General features: G+C 33.8%; 1 protein-coding gene across 8 annotated transcripts in view; it reads right to left on the bottom strand.

The window, feature by feature from the left end:
* Window positions 1-18,146, bottom strand: part of ABCA5 (ATP binding cassette subfamily A member 5) — a 99,528-nt gene that overhangs the window by 24,147 nt on the left and 57,235 nt on the right. For all 8 annotated transcript variants that reach the window (XM_051825898.2, XM_070060393.1, XM_017349299.3 and 5 more), the window contains 8 exons: window positions 16,341-16,542; window positions 12,394-12,563; window positions 9,650-9,777; window positions 9,104-9,241; window positions 5,681-5,794; window positions 2,511-2,681; window positions 1,112-1,225; window positions 245-379 (listed from right to left, as the gene is read on the bottom strand). In XM_051825898.2, the coding sequence (XP_051681858.1) occupies window positions 245-379; window positions 1,112-1,225; window positions 2,511-2,681; window positions 5,681-5,794; window positions 9,104-9,241; window positions 9,650-9,777; window positions 12,394-12,563; window positions 16,341-16,542 (1,172 nt within the window). The remainder of the gene's footprint in view (window positions 1-244; window positions 380-1,111; window positions 1,226-2,510; window positions 2,682-5,680; window positions 5,795-9,103; window positions 9,242-9,649; window positions 9,778-12,393; window positions 12,564-16,340; window positions 16,543-18,146) is intronic.

Genomic DNA, 18,146 nt, shown 5'->3' with positions numbered 1-18,146 from the left:
GAGCATCAAAAGCATGTAATATACATAGGCTTTTACCAAGAACATAGTAATACACATAGAATTTAAAGTTTAAAAATAGGCTAGAAAAGTACCAAGATAATTTAAATTGCTGGATTAATAAGACTTACCCAAGTAGTAGCAATTAACTTGATGCATTTTTTTTTTTAGCACCAGAACTAAGATATCAAAGGTTAGGCAGTATTTGTTTATACTTTTAAAACATTAAAATACCAAAAAGACCTACCTTTATGAAAGAAATCAGGCAACCTAGCAGTGGATAGATTGGAATGGCTATGCAAAAGGCATAATGAAAAATAGCTGTAACTGTGTATCCCATAAAGAAGGTTATTTCAGTGATTGCAATACAAGCCAATGCTGTCTAAAGGAAAAAAAAATGAGAAAACAAGTGACAAAGTTTGTACAAATTTCATACAATCTTATTTGTAAATTGGTGCTTCAGAATGAACTACATTTTCAATCCTTTAAACAAACATGGGAACAGAGATGATACTTAGCTGGGAACTGTAAGTATGCTGATACCATTTGTTTGTAGCTATGCCAGTTGTTAAATGCTTCTTTTTTTTTTTTTAATTTTTTTTTTAATTTTTTTTTTTAACAGACAGAGTGGACAGTGAGAGAGAGACAGAGAAAAAGGTCTTCCTGTTACCGTTGGTTCACCCTCCAGTGGCCACCGTGGCCGGCGCACCGCGCTGATCTGAAGCCAGGAGCCAGGCACTTCTCCTGGTCTCCCATGGGGTGCAGGGCCCAAGGACCTGGGCCATCCTCCACTGCACTCCCGGGCCACAGCAGAGAGCTGGACTGGAAGAAGGGCAACCGGGAAAGAATCCGGCGCCCCAACCAGGACTAGAACCCAGTGTGCCGGCGCCACAGGCGGAGGATTAGCCTAGTGAGCCACGGTGCTGGCCTAAATGCTTCTAATATCATTCCTTCAAGGAAGAGATGACACAAGAAAAGCATGTCTGCAAAAAGATACTACCACTTTCTATCTAAATTCTATACTGACAAAAGACATGTAATATTTTTGAGTATTATTATGAAAGAGTTCATGAATTAAATAAACTGTTATGAAAAACTGAAATATATGACTTACCACAGAATAGATAAATGACCAAAATTCTTTGGTATTTATAATTTTCTTAAAGGTGAAAGAAGCAGTGTAAGTGAACAGAATAACTGATGGAACATAACCAATCAGGCAAAAAACCTGTAAGTCAGAAATGTTTATTATTATGAAAAAATGAGTAGACAGCAATACATATGATACAAAATACCAGTTATCTTAAAATGTTAAGGAATTTGATTTGATTCTGCAAAATTGTTCTATAAACTGAAACTGTGATTACTCAAGGAAATATGATCCATATGTCTAATAATCAATAAAAATCACACTTTTAATTTATTGTTAATATAGTCCTGAATAAGTCATTTAAACTTAATACTATTTATAGTATAAAATGTTTTATTTTGTTGTAAAAACAAGTATATCTGGTTACAACTTTTTATCTCTCAATTTATTAGCTACTATTTTAATACATAGCATCGAATATATTTTTACAAAGTTTAAAGACATTTGCTATTTCTACACGTTTATTTATTTTCAAGTATGCAAAAGTAAGAGTGACAGAGATGGAAAGGGAGGGGGGAAAGAGAGAGACATAGAGACACAAAGGAGAAATCTTTCAGCCACTGGGTTATTCCCCAAATGCTTGCAACACCTGGGGCAAGACCAGCAAGAAGTTAAGAGCTAGGAACTCAGTCTGGGTCTCCCATGTGGGTAGCTAGGACCCTAGCACATGAGCCATCACCTGGTTCCAGGGTGTATTAGCAAAAGAGAGATCAAAGAAAGCATAGTGGGGACTCAAATCAGCACTCCAACATGGGATGCAGGCATTCCAAGTGGTGGTTTAATACACTGTGCAACGAGGCTATCCAAACATTTGCTATTTTGTATAGAAGAAATTAATACATAAGGTCAGTAGAACCCTGGAAAAACTAATATTTAATTTCAACACTAACAACACCTATCTCTGTTTTTTACTCATAAAAATTATTCAATGAAAGGGTTTATTATAAGTATTATTATTATTATTATATGTGTAAAAGAATATGAACCAGATGCTTCCTTAATATTTTAAGCCATATTTTAGGTTATGGAATAAAAGAACTACTTCCTTATGAAAATATGTCCAGGCATAGAAATAGTAATGACTTTTAAAAAAGGAAAATATTTCTGTATCCCGGATTACACAATAGGTCATATACATGAAAGATAACCTCAATTTCATTCTTAAATGCTGCTATTGCTTTTTAATAAATTGCTCATAATCACATAAACTGAATTGATTAAATGTATTCTACACAATAATTAAATCGACTTTGGTTCTATTTTCTTTAAAAAACAAAAGAATAGCCAAATTATCCAACTAGCCAACGGATATGTTTATAAACATTTTACCTACAAATAGCCAAGTAAACTGTTGTTAACTTACCACAGCAAGGAACTTTACAGCATAAAAATATAATCCATAATGAAATGCAAATAAGCTTCCTAACATCAAAGTAAGAACAACAAAAAATAAGGGTATATCAATAATAGCTTGTCCAATCCAATATGCAGATGGCAAAAGACCTGAAAGTTTAAGTTGAGTATAAGCTTTGATCTAAAAAAAAAGAAGGAAAAGTATTTAGATTATAATTTTAGACACTTTATGAAACAAAAAATGAGTAAATCAATGTAGAACTCTTAATTTTACGTCGACAAGGCAAAAAAGGTTATATTTTAGGCCTATAGTTAATAAAAGTCATCCTCACAATAAATATAGATTCTCTTAGCCCTTAATTTGATTATTTCTAAAATGTAACATTTTCAATCAAATTTTTAAGAATCAAAATACAGTAGTACTGCTAATAAGCATAAAACTGGAATAAAGTCATAGGGTTATTGATGCACAAACAGAAAGTAGTCAAAACACAGCAGCTTTTGAAAGTATGTGGAAATGTTTGTAGGTAAAATGATGTTTAAGCAGAAAATTCTCATTTTTTAAAATTAACCTTTCACAAAAACATGAATAAACTTCCAGGATCCTTCTAATTTACACAGGGCATTCAGCTTAATTGTGAAACTATATACACAAATAATGCATGTGAAAGCCTTTTAGGTATGCTGACACAGTACATAAATAAAGGTGCTATTTCTTTTTTTTTTTAAGATAAGGTGCTATTTCTACCACAAATAAATAGTATTGCCATGTATCTCAATATCAAACTTAAATGAACATGGCTTCCTTGTCTTGTGCTCTCATTATTTAATTTAAAACTTTACACACCCTTCACAAATCTCAATACCTAACAATGTTATTCAGTTGATTTTTGTCATACTTTAATAATTACAGGTATAATACAAAAAAACTGGCGATAGGTAAGATAAAGGAGGCATGAAATATAAAGATTAGCTAAGAATAGAAATAAAAGAAAATGGACAAGTTTTGTGGTCAATGAATTATAAGAATATCAGAAGCGTAAATTCCAAAAGAAATATAAAAACACAAACCAGGTCAAATAAAATTATTTAAAATAATCCAAGCTTTTGTCATTATACATTGCTGGTGGAAATGTAAATATTCTATTCATTCTGGGAATAACTGTCAACTTCTTGTAACACTAAACATGCAACCACCTTAAGGCCCAGAAACTGCGTCCTTGGGCATTTAGTCCAAGATAAATGAAAACTTATTTTCATTCAAAGACTTAAATATAAATGTTCATTGAAACTTTATTCATAATAGAGCTGGAAACAATACAGATGTTCTTCAACAGGCAAATGGTTACTGTGGTACAGCCATACCAAGGAATACTACTCAGCAATAAAAGAGAATGGACTACTAATACACACAAATTGGATAAATTTCCAGGGAATTATTCTGAGTAAAAATGGTCAAGACCCAGAAAAAAACATACTGTGATTCCACTTGTACATTCTTGAAATATCAAAATTACAGGAATCAGAATTTATTAGTTACTGCCAGAAGTCAGGACAAGCATAGGGGAGAGTAGGGTGTCTAGCAAAGGGCTACAAGAGGGATTTTTGTGGTGGTGGAATTGTTCAGTATATTGATTGTATCAACATTAATATCCTTACAACACTGTAATATTTTGCAGGAAGTTATCACTGGGATAAAATAGGTAAAGAGTACATAGGATCTCTGTATCATTTCTTAACACTGAACATCAGTCCCCAATTATCTCAAAATAAAAAGGTTAATTTTAAAATATTTAAGGGGCAGGCGCTTTGGCCTAGAGGATAGTCTGCACCAGTTCATGTCCTGGCTGCTCCACTTCCAATCCAGCTCTTTGCAAATGGCCTGGGCAAAGCAGCGGAAGATGGTCCAAATGTTTGGGCCCCCCTGCCACCCACATGGGAGATCTGGAAGAAGCTCCTGGCTCCTGGTTTTGGCCTGGCCTAGCCCTGGCTGTTGCAGCCATCTGGGGAGTGAACTAGCAGATAGAGGATTCCTGTCTCTCTCTCTCTCTCTCTGTAACTGTAACTTTCAAAATAAATAAATAAATCTTTTCAAAAAATTTTAAATTTGAGTTAAAAAAGGAATTAATTAAGCTCTCCTATAAGTCTTCAGCTTTGGGTGGGTGATAGGGATATAGATTTTTATTTTCTTTAAACTTATCTATAATGATGTATATTTTCTTTATATTTTTATACTATTTATAAATTACTATAATAAATATGTATAAAGGTACTTCAAAAATGTAATGAAAAGATAATGTGCAGTTTTCATGAACTTTCTGAAGACGATTCATGCATTCATAACAAAGGTTAAACATTATTTTAAAAGTGTTTTGTGAGACTCATGCTAAGCAAGTGTAACAAAAAATTTTTATAAAAATTGGAATTTCTTTTTATTAATACTTAATACAGTTAAAAAGTACAGTCTACAGTCATTATTCACCATGTTTATAAATTAATTTAGAGAAATGTGATTCTACTGAATAAAGATAACAGATGAAGAGGATAAGATTTTTTGATTAGAGGGTTAAGATAAAACTTCAGCAGGGTGGAAGAGTGAAAGGAGTTCAACAGCCAAAAGACTCCAAGGTCACTGTTCCTAGAGTACAGCAAAAGAGAAATGTACAGAAAAGTGAAGCAATAGCAAAGACTCAGTATACTTAGCAAGTTTTTCTAGGACCTAGTGATGATAATCATTTTTCACCCCAATTTTTAAATTTAACAAAAATTAAGCTCATTATACATTCTACATGCTCTATAAAAGATAAAAGGGGAGAGGCAAGTTAGTGTGTCAAATTAGCACATAAAGAGGGTAGTCAGCCAGATCCCGGATCTACCGTGGTAAATTTATATGAAAACTCTCATCTTCAGTTTTCTGATCCATAAAACAGGTGAAATAAAACTTAAATCACAATGCTGTAAGAACTAGAGTATGTAATTTTTAAAGTACAAAAGTACTAAGTATTAAATGTTAATTATCCCTATTATCACAATTATAATAAATAAATGTATTTCTATTCCATTTACTTATTCCTGAAATAAAAATTATATTTTAAGATTTGGAATCATGCAAATAGATTATTTTTAAATATTTTCTAATAGCAAACCACACTGCACTTTTTAAACTGAATGATTCATTACCTTATGATTCTCTGCATTGTCCATTGCAAAATAAGGTGGCATTGCAGTAACAATGACTCCAAGCAAAGCTGCTTGAAAATACAGCTCAACTTTAAAAACTATGTCAGTAATTTCCTGAAAGACAACCACAAAACAAGAAATGAAACTTGGAATCACTTTATATAACCTTGGTAAATCCTAAAATATTTCAAATTTTCTGAAGGAAAACATTAGGAAAACCATCCTAGTCATAGTATATATATGAAAGAATGGGTGGTAGACAACAGGCAGTGGTGAACTACAGTACTAACTCTGTACCTAATTACAGCTAAATGATTCTGAGCAAGTAACTGTTCTTTCATTTTCTTACCTATAACAGAATAATTTGGCATGTAAACTAAACTTCAACATTTAAAAAAATGGGTGCAAAGAAATTAGCATGATCACCATTATCTCACACAGTGATAATGAGTATCAAATAATGATTGGGTGCGGGGGAGGCAGCATTGTGGCATAGCAGGTAAAACTGTTGCCTGCAATGCACACATCCCATATGGGTGCTAGTTTGTTAATCCCTGCCCCACTTCCCATCCAGCTCCCTGCTAATGGCCTGGGATAAGCAGCAGCAGATGGCCCAAGTGTTTGGGCCCCTGCCACCCATGTGGAAGATCCAGATAATTTTTTTACTTTGGCCTAGCCCACCACTGGCTGTTGGGGCAACCTGAGGAGTGAACTAGTGGACGGAAGATCTCTGCTCTGTCTCTCCCTCTCTCTCTCTGTAATTCATTCAAATAAATCAATAAATCTTAAAAAATATTATTTTTGTTACTCCTCATTGGCTATGTGGAATCCAGCTGGAATCTTGGGCCTTCCTTTTTTCCATTGAGAAATGGAATTAAGAATACAGCTTAGCTTCCAATGGAAACAAAAATAACTTCTCCCAAACTAATAATTAACAATATTAAGTCCTATAGGCCTCAATGCCCATGGCCAATCTAGAATCCATGTGCAGTCAACTAACTTTCTAAGACATTCTGCTGAACAGTAGGCACCCCAAATGGAGATTATCTAGGACTTAAGGACACAATCTTATCAGCCACCATAACAAGGCCATTATCTTACCCTTGTTCTGTAAAAAGTTATACCCATGAGGCAGTGAAGTCAGTCTGCACTGGAATAGAACTGTCATTGTGTTTAGCAGAAACCCTAGCTCTAACACACCCTTCCATTAGATAAAGTGGAAGCAGAATGTATCACTGTCACGGTACTCTAGACTTCTAAGTTTTCTTGTTTAGCAATAAAGTCAATACCCCAATTCATTCCATATGGAATTATGCAATTTGTTCCAGTATCTCTGGTATATGTCTCACTGTCTATGGTACATGATAATAGAAGGTTCAGATACAGTCTATAAATATATAAAAGAAGTTGTAGAACAAGTAAAGATTAAGGAAACTATAGTTGCATTCATCCACAGAATCTGATAAAGGAAAATTTTAGAATATTAATAAGACTATACTCGTATCTATGAATAGTAAGCTTTAAAAGTCATATCTCTTTCCCTCTGAAAAATAAATGCTATCGTTTTAACAGAAAATGTAAGTTATAAGATCTCTCATAATAGTTACAGATACACACATGTATAGTAACATCATAAAAATATGTGAAAATTATATTTCCACTGTATCTTTAAAATTTTATTAAACAATTATGACAAGATAACATTTGAAACATTTGAGTAGTATATGCATTATTATTTTCCATAGGTTTTAAATATTTCACAATAAAAAAAATCATATAGGATGACTTACAACTTCAAAGACCTTAGTATCACATATTTGGTAGTATCTCACAAATATTCCTAACCAGAAATCTCTACAGATTCCTATATCCAAAATGTTTACTAAATATCTATCAAGCAAATGCTATAAGAATAATCAATTCAGTAAGTTCAAAATTGAAATAAACATTCCTATTCCACAAAAATCTCTTCTCTGTATCATCAGAATTGGTGAACCATATTATTGTACATCACAGTACCTAAACTGCATGAAATACATGACCCTTTCCTTCTCCTCACTTCACAAATGCAACAGTAATCAAGCTATTTTACTTAATTTTTAACATCCTTCTCTCACTAATTGTTACTGTTGCTGCATTAACTCAGACATGTCATCTCTTCTCATTTGAACTAGTAAAATAATCTCCAAAACAGAGAAAAATGGAATCTCTGATCTGATTTCGTGCTGTCCTCTCCTACACTCCAGCTCTCCCACAGAAATCCCTCTACCTTGGTGAGAGCCATTTTTCAAGGTACAAGCTTGATATTTTGTACCCATCTCCAAGTATAAGTGTAATAAGAATTCATCTTCAGTATGATTTCCATTTAAAGTAGGAGAAAGAATACAGCAAACTAAAAACATTTTGGTGTAGATCACAAAGCCATGATCTTCTATGAAAGTGAAACTTTTTAATCTTTTGGGTGAGGAATCCTCTCCCTCACAGAGTAGAGAAGCTATTACACATATGGCCATTTTTTTTCTTCCCTCACGTAACAGTAAAAGGTGTTTTGCTTCTATCCTCTCCAAAATTCATAGATCTAACTCTTTTTGAACCTCCCACACAAGGGAATGCTCTTCATTAGTAAAGGAAATGAAGAAATCATACATGTTATTACAAAGATAAGTTTTTAAAACAGCATGCCACAATCAAAAAGGCAGACAAGAAAGATCACATATTATATTATTTCATTTATAAGTAGATTAGTGGTTATCTAGGACTATGGGTAGGAAAGGGGAGTGGTTATTAGCAGGTGCTCGAGTTTTTTAGAGGGTGATGGAATATCTTAAACTGTGGTGATGGTTGCACAAATCTTTGAACATAAAAAATCTTCTTAAGTGTACACATTAAATGGGTCAACTTGATGTGTAAATTATATTTCAATAAAGCTGTTAAAAATATAATAGAAAACCCTATTACAGATATTCATCCTTCTATTTTTAAGTAAATGAAAAACAAAGGATTGAGAGAAAAAATATTGAAGATTCTCCTCGAGACATAAATTATTTTGATTTTACAATCCCAACAGCCCTACCTCAAGAAAACAATGTGAGTCTAGATGGCTTTTCAAGGTTTTCTCAATATCACAGTAACAGATTTTGCAAAAATAATATTCATTTTGAAATTAATTTTTCTTCACTGAATTATATAAAAATATTCATGCTTTACAAAAATATCAGTAACAAAACAGGATCACCTTGATCCTGACAGAAATTTATACTAGGATCTCCTAAATTTTTACATAAGACATCTCTCAACTAAATTTTAAGATGACTAGGCAATCTCACAAGATTAATTTTTACACATCTTGTTACCATTGCTTGAATTTTAACTAGGTATGTGTATATGTTTACGATATGTATAAGAAATTTTATCTTTGCTTACTTGAAAGAAGGGGGTATTCCATATCTGGATGGTTTCAGTCACATTTAAATGATAAAGATAGTAGTTACTAATGATATTCATCAATACAGGTAAAGAATAAACCATAGTACTATTGAAAACAGCTGTAAAAATATGGTCCTACAATAAAAAAGAGAGACTTATTATGCACTGTATGTATGTGGACACATTCTATGTACCAAGCTTTTCACACCAACTAACATAATTTTCATTAATTATACAGAAAATCTCCCTCAACAAATCATAAAAATTATTCTCAACTACAGATAAAGACAATCTGGTTTAGAATGTGTAGACCTGATTCTTTAAACAACATATATATATATAAATAAAATAAAGTTCCTTATACCCTTTTATACTAGTCATTCATCAGGGCAAAAAACATAAATAAATGTAGCTAGTTATTTCCAAAAGTAGACAGTAGTTTTCAACTAAAGAGGTCAAAACGGCAAATGATTAATTCTGGAGGAAATAGATTAATCTTTTGTAACTTTCAAATGGATATTCATTCAAATGTATTACTCTTACCTTTTCTGAATGCACCACATTTAAAGCCGCACTGTGGGGAGCAGCAGATACGTAGTCACTGTCATTAAACATCGTCACCATTATGTTCTGGTATGTGAAAAAACTAATAAGATCACTGATATCTGAGTCTAGTATTAGAAAATAAGCAAATAAAAAAATCAGTTTAAGTTAGAAACATATGCAGGGTTTTAATCACATTGTAAACCATCCTATTTTTATTTATTTATTTTTGGCCTAACAAGGTTTTTTTTTTTAAACTTTTATTTAGTAAATATAAATTTCCAAAGTACAGCTTATGGATTACAATGGCTTTTCCCCCCCATAACTTCCATCCTATTTTTAGAGAACATTTTATTTTCATTGCTAAAACATGATTAGGAATACTAGATCTGGAATTATTTGGCTTGAATTTAAATCTGAGTTGCACGATTCACACTATTCATTCTTCAAGCCAATTACTTAGATGTTCTGGGCCTTAGTTTCTTCTGAAAGTCAAGATAATAAATACATCTAAATATGTAAATATACAAAATATATAAATATATAAAACATTCAAATAAATAATCAGATCTCCATCTATATTCTCTAAATTGCTTCAAGTCAAGAGAAAGATTTTTGACTCCTTCTGGGATTTAAATTTGTACCCACATGTCTGATGAATAGAGGCAGTTCACCCTATATCATCACAAAATCAGGATTCAAACAAGGACAAATGTGATTTTGATAGGAATACAAATCAAACAAAGCAGAACTATCAGTCACTGAGTAGTATGGCAAAGCAGAACAGACCACACCACCTCAAGTGTTTCAGAGAATGGTGGGTTTAGGTTTATAGTAACATTACATTTACTCCCAATCCATTCAATGCCTTAACTTTTGTTTTATCTTGGGCATGCCAGAGTGACTATGTTCTGTGACTGAAGGATATACGAAGCTCTGCAAGAGGGAAAAGATACCAGCACATACCTGTGCGTGTTCATGCAATTCACACCTATATTTGTATACGTAGAGCTGTTATCCCTAAAGTAAAAGTAGTTTTATTTTGGTCTGGTAATACAGATTAGGAAAATATGGGATATACTCATAGCAAGTAACATATTAAAAATAATGAAGAGGACAAGTTGGAAGTACTTAATTTCCACGTATCAGTGAGAATGAACTCAAAGCAAAAAGATGGGAGATGGATTCTCTAGACACACATAAAAATGTCAAAATTATCACAATGGAAGTTTCCATGGAGTAGTATATTTTGGCAGCTTAAAATGTGTATTGAAACAAAAAACAAGGATTCTAAATGAAAGAAAAAAATGTGAAGCATAACATTTTCTAGTTAAGGGTAATTTTCTATCACCCAGTACATTTTCCTCAAAAAGAACAGAGGCTAAGTAATAAAGCACTAGATTTACAATCATCCCTCACCATGCTTATTATTTTAACACTGGGAAAAACTCTTCAGTTCATAGTGACTCAAAAAGCAATATCACAGTGTAGGGAAATGTTAAACCCCCAAAGATTTTCTGATTATAAAAAGATTATATAAATTGTACTTTCAAGTGTAGACATATTTCAGCAAGATTAAACAAATGAAGCTTTGAAGTAAACCAATTTTGTTTTGCTGTAAATGTACTAGGCAGTCATCCCTCATTTCTTCTTCTTAGAGAACCTTGGGAACTCTTCTTCTTAGAGAACCTTGGGACTCTCCCTACATAGATGGGAGATGTTTTAGGACTAATTCATCATGTATGAATAAAATTGTGTAATAGGTTTTAATATTTTGAAGATCAGAATCCTGTGCTAGTTTCTGTTCTTAGTTTTGCTCAAATCTGTATGCTTAAAAACTTATTTTTGTATTTAACAATTTTGTAGTAAGAGTACCAGCTACAAATACAAAAATATTTACTATAAATTTAATATGTTCATTAATATATAGTAAAATCTAAGGCTAATTTTCCTTAGCTTTAAATAATTCTTCAGAGAGTCCTTGAAGGATTACTTGAAAATATCCACATAGATATTCAACTGCATGAACATTACATACTGCAACTCTTTCTAAGTGGGATGTTTAAGTTCTTAAATTTAATTTGTTCATCATAAACTCTGATATAAAATATTTAGCTAACAATGTTTTAATTCTACTAAAAACAAAAAAAGATAATTTTACAATTATAAATAGTATATGGTACTTTTAAAACTTCTATTTATATTTTTATAGATTTATTTATTTTATTTGAAAGTCAGAGTCACACATAGAAGGAGAGGCAGAGCAAGAGAGAGGTCTTCCATCCGATGGTTCACTCCCCAATTGGCCGCCATGGCCAGAGCTGCACCAATCTGAAGCCAGGAGCCACAAGCTTCCTCCTGGTCTTCCCACGTAAGTGCAGGGACCCAAAGACTCAGGCCATCTTCTACTGCTTTCCCAAGCCATAGAAGAGAGCTGGATTGGAAGTGGAGCAGCTGGGACTTGAACTAGCACCCATATGGGATGCCAGCACTGTAGGTGGCGGCTTTACCTGCTATGCCACAGCGCCGGCCCTTTCTATTTACATTTACACCAAAATTTTACTCCTGTAATATATTGTTCAGCATTAATAAGGTAAATATTTCATTTCATTTCATTTACATTTCATGCAGACAAGTCATACCTTATCTTAAATATATTTCTAAACTCCGTATCTCTGGCCTCTAGCTACCCTTCAACCCATACCATGACCAACACACATTCACAGACCTTCACACAGTCTCACCAGTAGAATTTTGAAGAAGCAGACTGGTTTTGTATTTATGAGGTTTATCTCCAGGTTTTAGGAAATATAAGTCTGGAACAAGTTTGACGGGAACCACAGCATTTTTAAAAGAGTGATGCACCAAAAACATAAAAATCTGAACAGCAAAAAAAATTAAAAGCAGAAGCAACCTGAAATGAAAAAAAACTTATAAATCAAGGGACATTAATATATAAACCTATTAAAAGCCTTCCTTTACACTGGTACAGATTTAAGTCCCAGACAGTTAAAAAGTAATCACTGAAACAACAACCAACAAAATAAAACCTTAAAAAACAAAAAAATTATAGGAAATTCTATTTCTAAAAATGATCTCATGACAATATTTGAGAAAACGCCAATACTTAATGACAAAATCAAATTCTAATTTTTATATCACAGCCACCCTTAAATTTTTATAGAATATGTAAATATGTTGTTATAAATGTTAAGCAATCAGATATCATGTCCCACATACTTTTATCTCTGAACTACTGCAGGAACTATTTCCTGTTCTATCTCTATTCCAATCATTTATTTTCTATAAACTAAAAAAATATTTTAGATACAGGGTAGAGAACAAAACTTCAGCGAAACTTTGAATGACTGATATCTTGACATTTCATCTGAAGCACAATTTAATCATGTTCATTGCTGTTGCTCTTTTTGGAAGGAAAATAATGTGCAGCATACTGCAGTGACCTTCTAGCAAGACAGTACTTATTCCACTAAATACATCTATATTGTATGTGATGATGAATGTCATGACAAATTGCTGGAGATATTAGATCTTCATACTTCACTTTGCAATTTATAATCTTCAGATACCCCACTTTTAAAGACAAATCATTCTTTGGTAAGATTCATCGGGTGGTGATGAATTCTTTCTGTTTTTAATTGTCTTAGAAAGCCTTTATTTCACCTTCATTTATGAATGATAACATGGCTGGGTAAAATATTCTGGGTTGGCAGTTTTTCTTTTAAAAAAAAAAAAAGATTTATGTATTTATTTGAAAGGTAGAGTTAGAGAGCCAGAGAGAGTGAGAGCAAGAGCGAGAGCAAGAGCGAGAAAGAGAGAGAGAGAGAGAGAGAGAGAGAGAGAGAGAAAGAGATCTTCCACCTGCTAGTTCATTCCCCAAATGGTTGCAATAGCTGGAGCTGAGCTCCTCCAAAGCCAGGACCCAGAAGCTTCTTCCAGGTCTCCCATGTGGATGTAGGGGCCCAAGCACTTGGCCCATCCACCAGTTTTCCCAGGAACATCTCAGCAGAGAGCTGGATCAATAGTGGTGCAGCTGCGAATTGATGCCCATATGGAATGCTGCACCACAGGCAAAGGCTTAACCTGCTACACATAGCACCAGTCCTAGCAGTTTTTTTTTTTTTTTTTTTCTTTTGGGACTTAGACTCTCTCTCTTTATTCTCTCCTGGTCCATTAAGATTTCTGCTGAGGTATCTGCTGTCAATCCACTGGAGTTCCTTTCAAAGTGACCTGGTGCTATTCTCTTGAAAATTTTAGACTTCTCTCTTATGTTGTACTTTTCTAAGTTTGACTATAATGTATTGTGTTGAGGTTCTTTTCTGAACATGTCTCTTTGAGGTCCCATAAGTTTCCTGTATTTTTATATGCACCTTTTTCAAATTGGGGAAGTTTTCTGCTATTATTTCACTGAATAGGTTTTCTATGATATTCTTTTTTTTTCCATTACTTCAGAAATTCCCAAAACTTGAATATTGGTTTGCTTGAGTATCCCATGAATCCTGAACACTGTTTTCATTTTTTTTTTCTTTTTTCTGTTTGACTGAGGTATTTCAAAATACCTGTCTTTTGAAGGTCAGAAGTTTTTTTTTTGTAATTGATTAGTCTGTTGATAAGGTTATCAACTATATTTTTGACATGTTTGATTTCTTCACTTCTAATATTTGTTTAGTTATTTTTCAATATCTTTTATCTCTTGCTGAATTTCCCATTCATGTCGCGCAGTGATTTCCTAATTATCTGTGTTCTCTTGTATCTCTGAGTAATCTTAAAATCACTCTTCTGAATTCTTTTTCTAGCATTTCATCAATCTTTCTTTCTTCATGCTCTGAAATTAATGTATATAGCATTTCTCTAGGGGTATTATAGTACCTTGTTTATTCATATTTCTTGGGTCCTATGTTAATTTTTGAAGATTATTTGTTTCCATCATTTTTAAAGAATAGATTTTGTTGGTTTAAGGCTTTTTCCCTAAGATGTGCCTTTGAGTATTCATTTGGTTGATTATTTTGGCTTTAGTTCTTGTTGGTTCTGTCACATAGTCTTCCTATACCTTTTCTTTCCTTTTTTCCTTTTTTTTGGGGGGGGGAATATAGTTGATGGTAGCAGTAGAGGAGATCTGGGGTATTCATGCGGCTCAGTGCAGTCACTGGCATCCCTGCCACCTAAGACCCCATTCATATCTCGAGGAAGGGACAACAGGGAGTCAGAAGCTTCTTAGTTGTTGCGAGCAGGCCCAGCACACACCCTCCCAGGCAATACGATTAAACTGTTACAAGCATACCTAAGTTAACATTTACAAAAGCATATTGCATTAAAATCAAGTTCTATAATAACTTAATAAGTGTTTTAGAAGAATCATGATTGAATAATAATTGGGAACTGTGTTAAAGTTGAAGAAATTATTTTTCCTTAAACATCAAACGTCTAACTTGTTTTTATGGCCACGCTGTAAATCTGAAAGACAGAATATATAATGTAATAGTCCCTGAATATATTTGAATACTGAAGACTTGTTTTGAATTAAATATTGGTAACCTGTCCCCAATTTTATATTTTTAAGTCCTAAACTCCAATCTGTGGTATTTCAAGCCTGGATCTCTGAAAGGTAATTTGAGTTAGATAAGGTTATGTGGTGAGGCCCTTGTGATAGGATCAGTGTCTTTATGAAAACAGACATCTCAGAGTACTCATTACAGCTTCACTCTTCCCCTGCCCCTGACAAAGATGTCACACAAGCATGTAGCAAGATGGCAGCCTTCTACAAGCCAACAAGAAAGCCTTCACCATGCTGGCTCTCTGATTTCATACTTCCAACATCTAGAGCTGTGAGAAAATAAACTTTTGTTATTTAAGCCAACCAGTCTATTGTACTTTGTTATGGAAAGATTAGCTAAAACACATTTATTGTTTTTCAGGGAGTATTTTTTGAGAATATGTTCAACTAAAAAAGCAGAAACATGCTGACTTAAACATTTTTCTATCAGTAATGCTCACAGGAATAAATCAGATACTTTACTGTCATTTGTTTAATATTAATAAATCTAACCAAAAGAGGAAATAAATAGAGAACATTTCAAATCTTTAACAATATTTATTCTTGATTATTAAGTTCTATTGCTTCAACTATTTTGGAGTCAACAAGATAGATGTTCAATATGAAAGTAATTAATATTTCTAAATAATTAAATGCCCAGCATCCTAAGGGAACCTGAGAGAGGCTAACATAAACTTCAGAAAATGCTACATTTATCCTGAATCTATTAGCTATACCCTTCTTTTTAGTCCCATTTCTTCATTTACTAAATAGGAGTAAAAAGTGGTAACACAAGTTAAGAGATACAAAAAATTTTTCAAAATGTAAATGAAAAATTAAACTGAAGATTCAAAGACAGCAATTCAAAAATCACACAATTTTAGAATTTTAATTGTTACTTTTCCATTGTATAGGTAGGATAATAAATGTTAGTTAAAAAAAAGTAAGGCTCTGAGTATATTTAATGATAGTTGTATATAATTATGATTATACATATTTTTCTGATGGAATTAAAGTTTAATATTTCAAAGCTATATATATTATTTACATATCTCTTCATTTAAATAATTAAGATATAAATGCATCTTTAACCTTAATAGATAACTTCTCAAGCAGTAGAGTTATAGTTATACTTACACTGATCTCACTGATTTACTTTCACGTTTCAAAGTAAGTAAATGAAACTTTGCTATTGTATACACCTGCTGTTTCCAAAGGCTCATGGTGCTCACTAGAGAAGCCTTGGTCTCAGAAAGAATAAGTAAGCTCTCTTCCATCTCATCCAAAGATTTTGAATCCATTTCTTCTTCTGGTTGCTGCTGTGTAAATACACTATAATCTATTTGCAAAACAACACAAAAATATATTTTGGTATATTCCTTAAAAAAAATGAGTCTTTCTAAAGCATACAGATGTTTAAAAAATTTATTTTACTTATTGAAAGGCAGAGAGACAGAGACAGAGAGAGACAGAGAGACAGAGATTGATCTATTTTCCTTCCACTGGTTCATTCCCCAAATGGCTATAACTGCCAGGGCTGGGGTAGGCTGAAGCCAGGAGCCTGGAACTCCCTCTGGGTCTCCTGTATGGGTGGCAGAGGCCCAAGCACTTAGGCTATCCTCCATGTTTTCCATGGTGCATTACTGGGAGTTGGATCAAAAGTAGAGCAGCTGGGACTTGAATTGATGCCCATATGGGATGCCAGTGTCATACGGCAGCCACTTAACCTGCTGCACCAAGGCAATTTTAAAATCAGCAAATTGATGAGGTGCAAAAATCAGGACTCTCATACATTTTGGTTGTATCTACTAAAGCTCCACATATGCATACCCTTTGACCCACAAATCCTGTATCAAGTATAAGCCCCAATACACAAACACACACACATACATATACTTCATCAGAACACATGTACAAGAATGTTTTTGGTACAGTCCAATATAACAATATATATAACACTATAATATATATAATAAAGTCCAAATACTTATAAACCAACAGAATTCAAATATCTATCAATAAATGCATAAATAGTTGTAAAAAATACAAATATTAAAATATATAATAAAATATATACAGATATTTAACAATATAAGACAATGAAAGTGACCAAAGTACTATACAGTTGCACGTTAACAACACAGTTGGAGCGGGTTCAAAGATGGAGGAGGAAGGAGGGAGCTTACTGCTCTAGTCCAGAAGAGTTTAAAAAAGAGTGGAGGGGCCGATGCCGCAGCTCAGTAGGCTAATCCTCCACCTTGCGGCGCCGGCACACCGGGTTCTAGTCCCAGTCAGGGTGTCGGATTCTGTCCCGGTTGCCCCTCTTCCAGGCCAGCCCTCTGCTATGGCCCGGGAGTGCAGTGGAGGATGGCCCAAGTGCTTGGGCCCTGCACCCGCATGGGAGACCAGGATAAGCACCTGGCTCCTGGCTTCGGATCAGCATAGTGCGCCGGCCACGGCAGCCATTGGAGGGTGACACAACAGCAAAAGGAATACCTTTCTTTCTGTCTCTCACTGTATACTCTGTCAAAAATAAAAATAAATAAATAAATAAATAAATAAAATAAAAAAGAGTGGAGACAGTGTAGTCTCAGGGAACAGTTAGGAAAAGAACAGCAGAGGAAACTCCAGCGAAATCAGAGGGACACGGTAGACTTATGTGGAGGGCAAGGGATCCCACAGCTTGGGATTCCAGCAGCCGAGAACCTACGTACCAGAGCTGGAAAGTGAGGTGAAATGAGACCACAGTAGACAGAGACACTGGCAAAAAAAGCAATAGGAAGAGCCTAGAGGGAAAAAGGGTTGAAGCCTCTTGAGGGAAAGTGCACCAGCCAAACTAGAGGAGAAAAAAAGAAAAAAGAACGGGACAGACACGTTTCTCTCTCTCTGATCACTTTAGAAAGGTATACTGTGACAAGCTGATAGAGCAAGCACATTTTGGAC

Source organism: Oryctolagus cuniculus, chromosome 17, assembly GCF_964237555.1.
Source record: "Oryctolagus cuniculus chromosome 17, mOryCun1.1, whole genome shotgun sequence".
NCBI classification, from domain to species: domain Eukaryota; kingdom Metazoa; phylum Chordata; class Mammalia; order Lagomorpha; family Leporidae; genus Oryctolagus; species Oryctolagus cuniculus.
The sequence above is the reverse complement of the archived record's forward strand: the minus strand, read 5'-3'. Positions and strand labels throughout refer to the sequence as shown.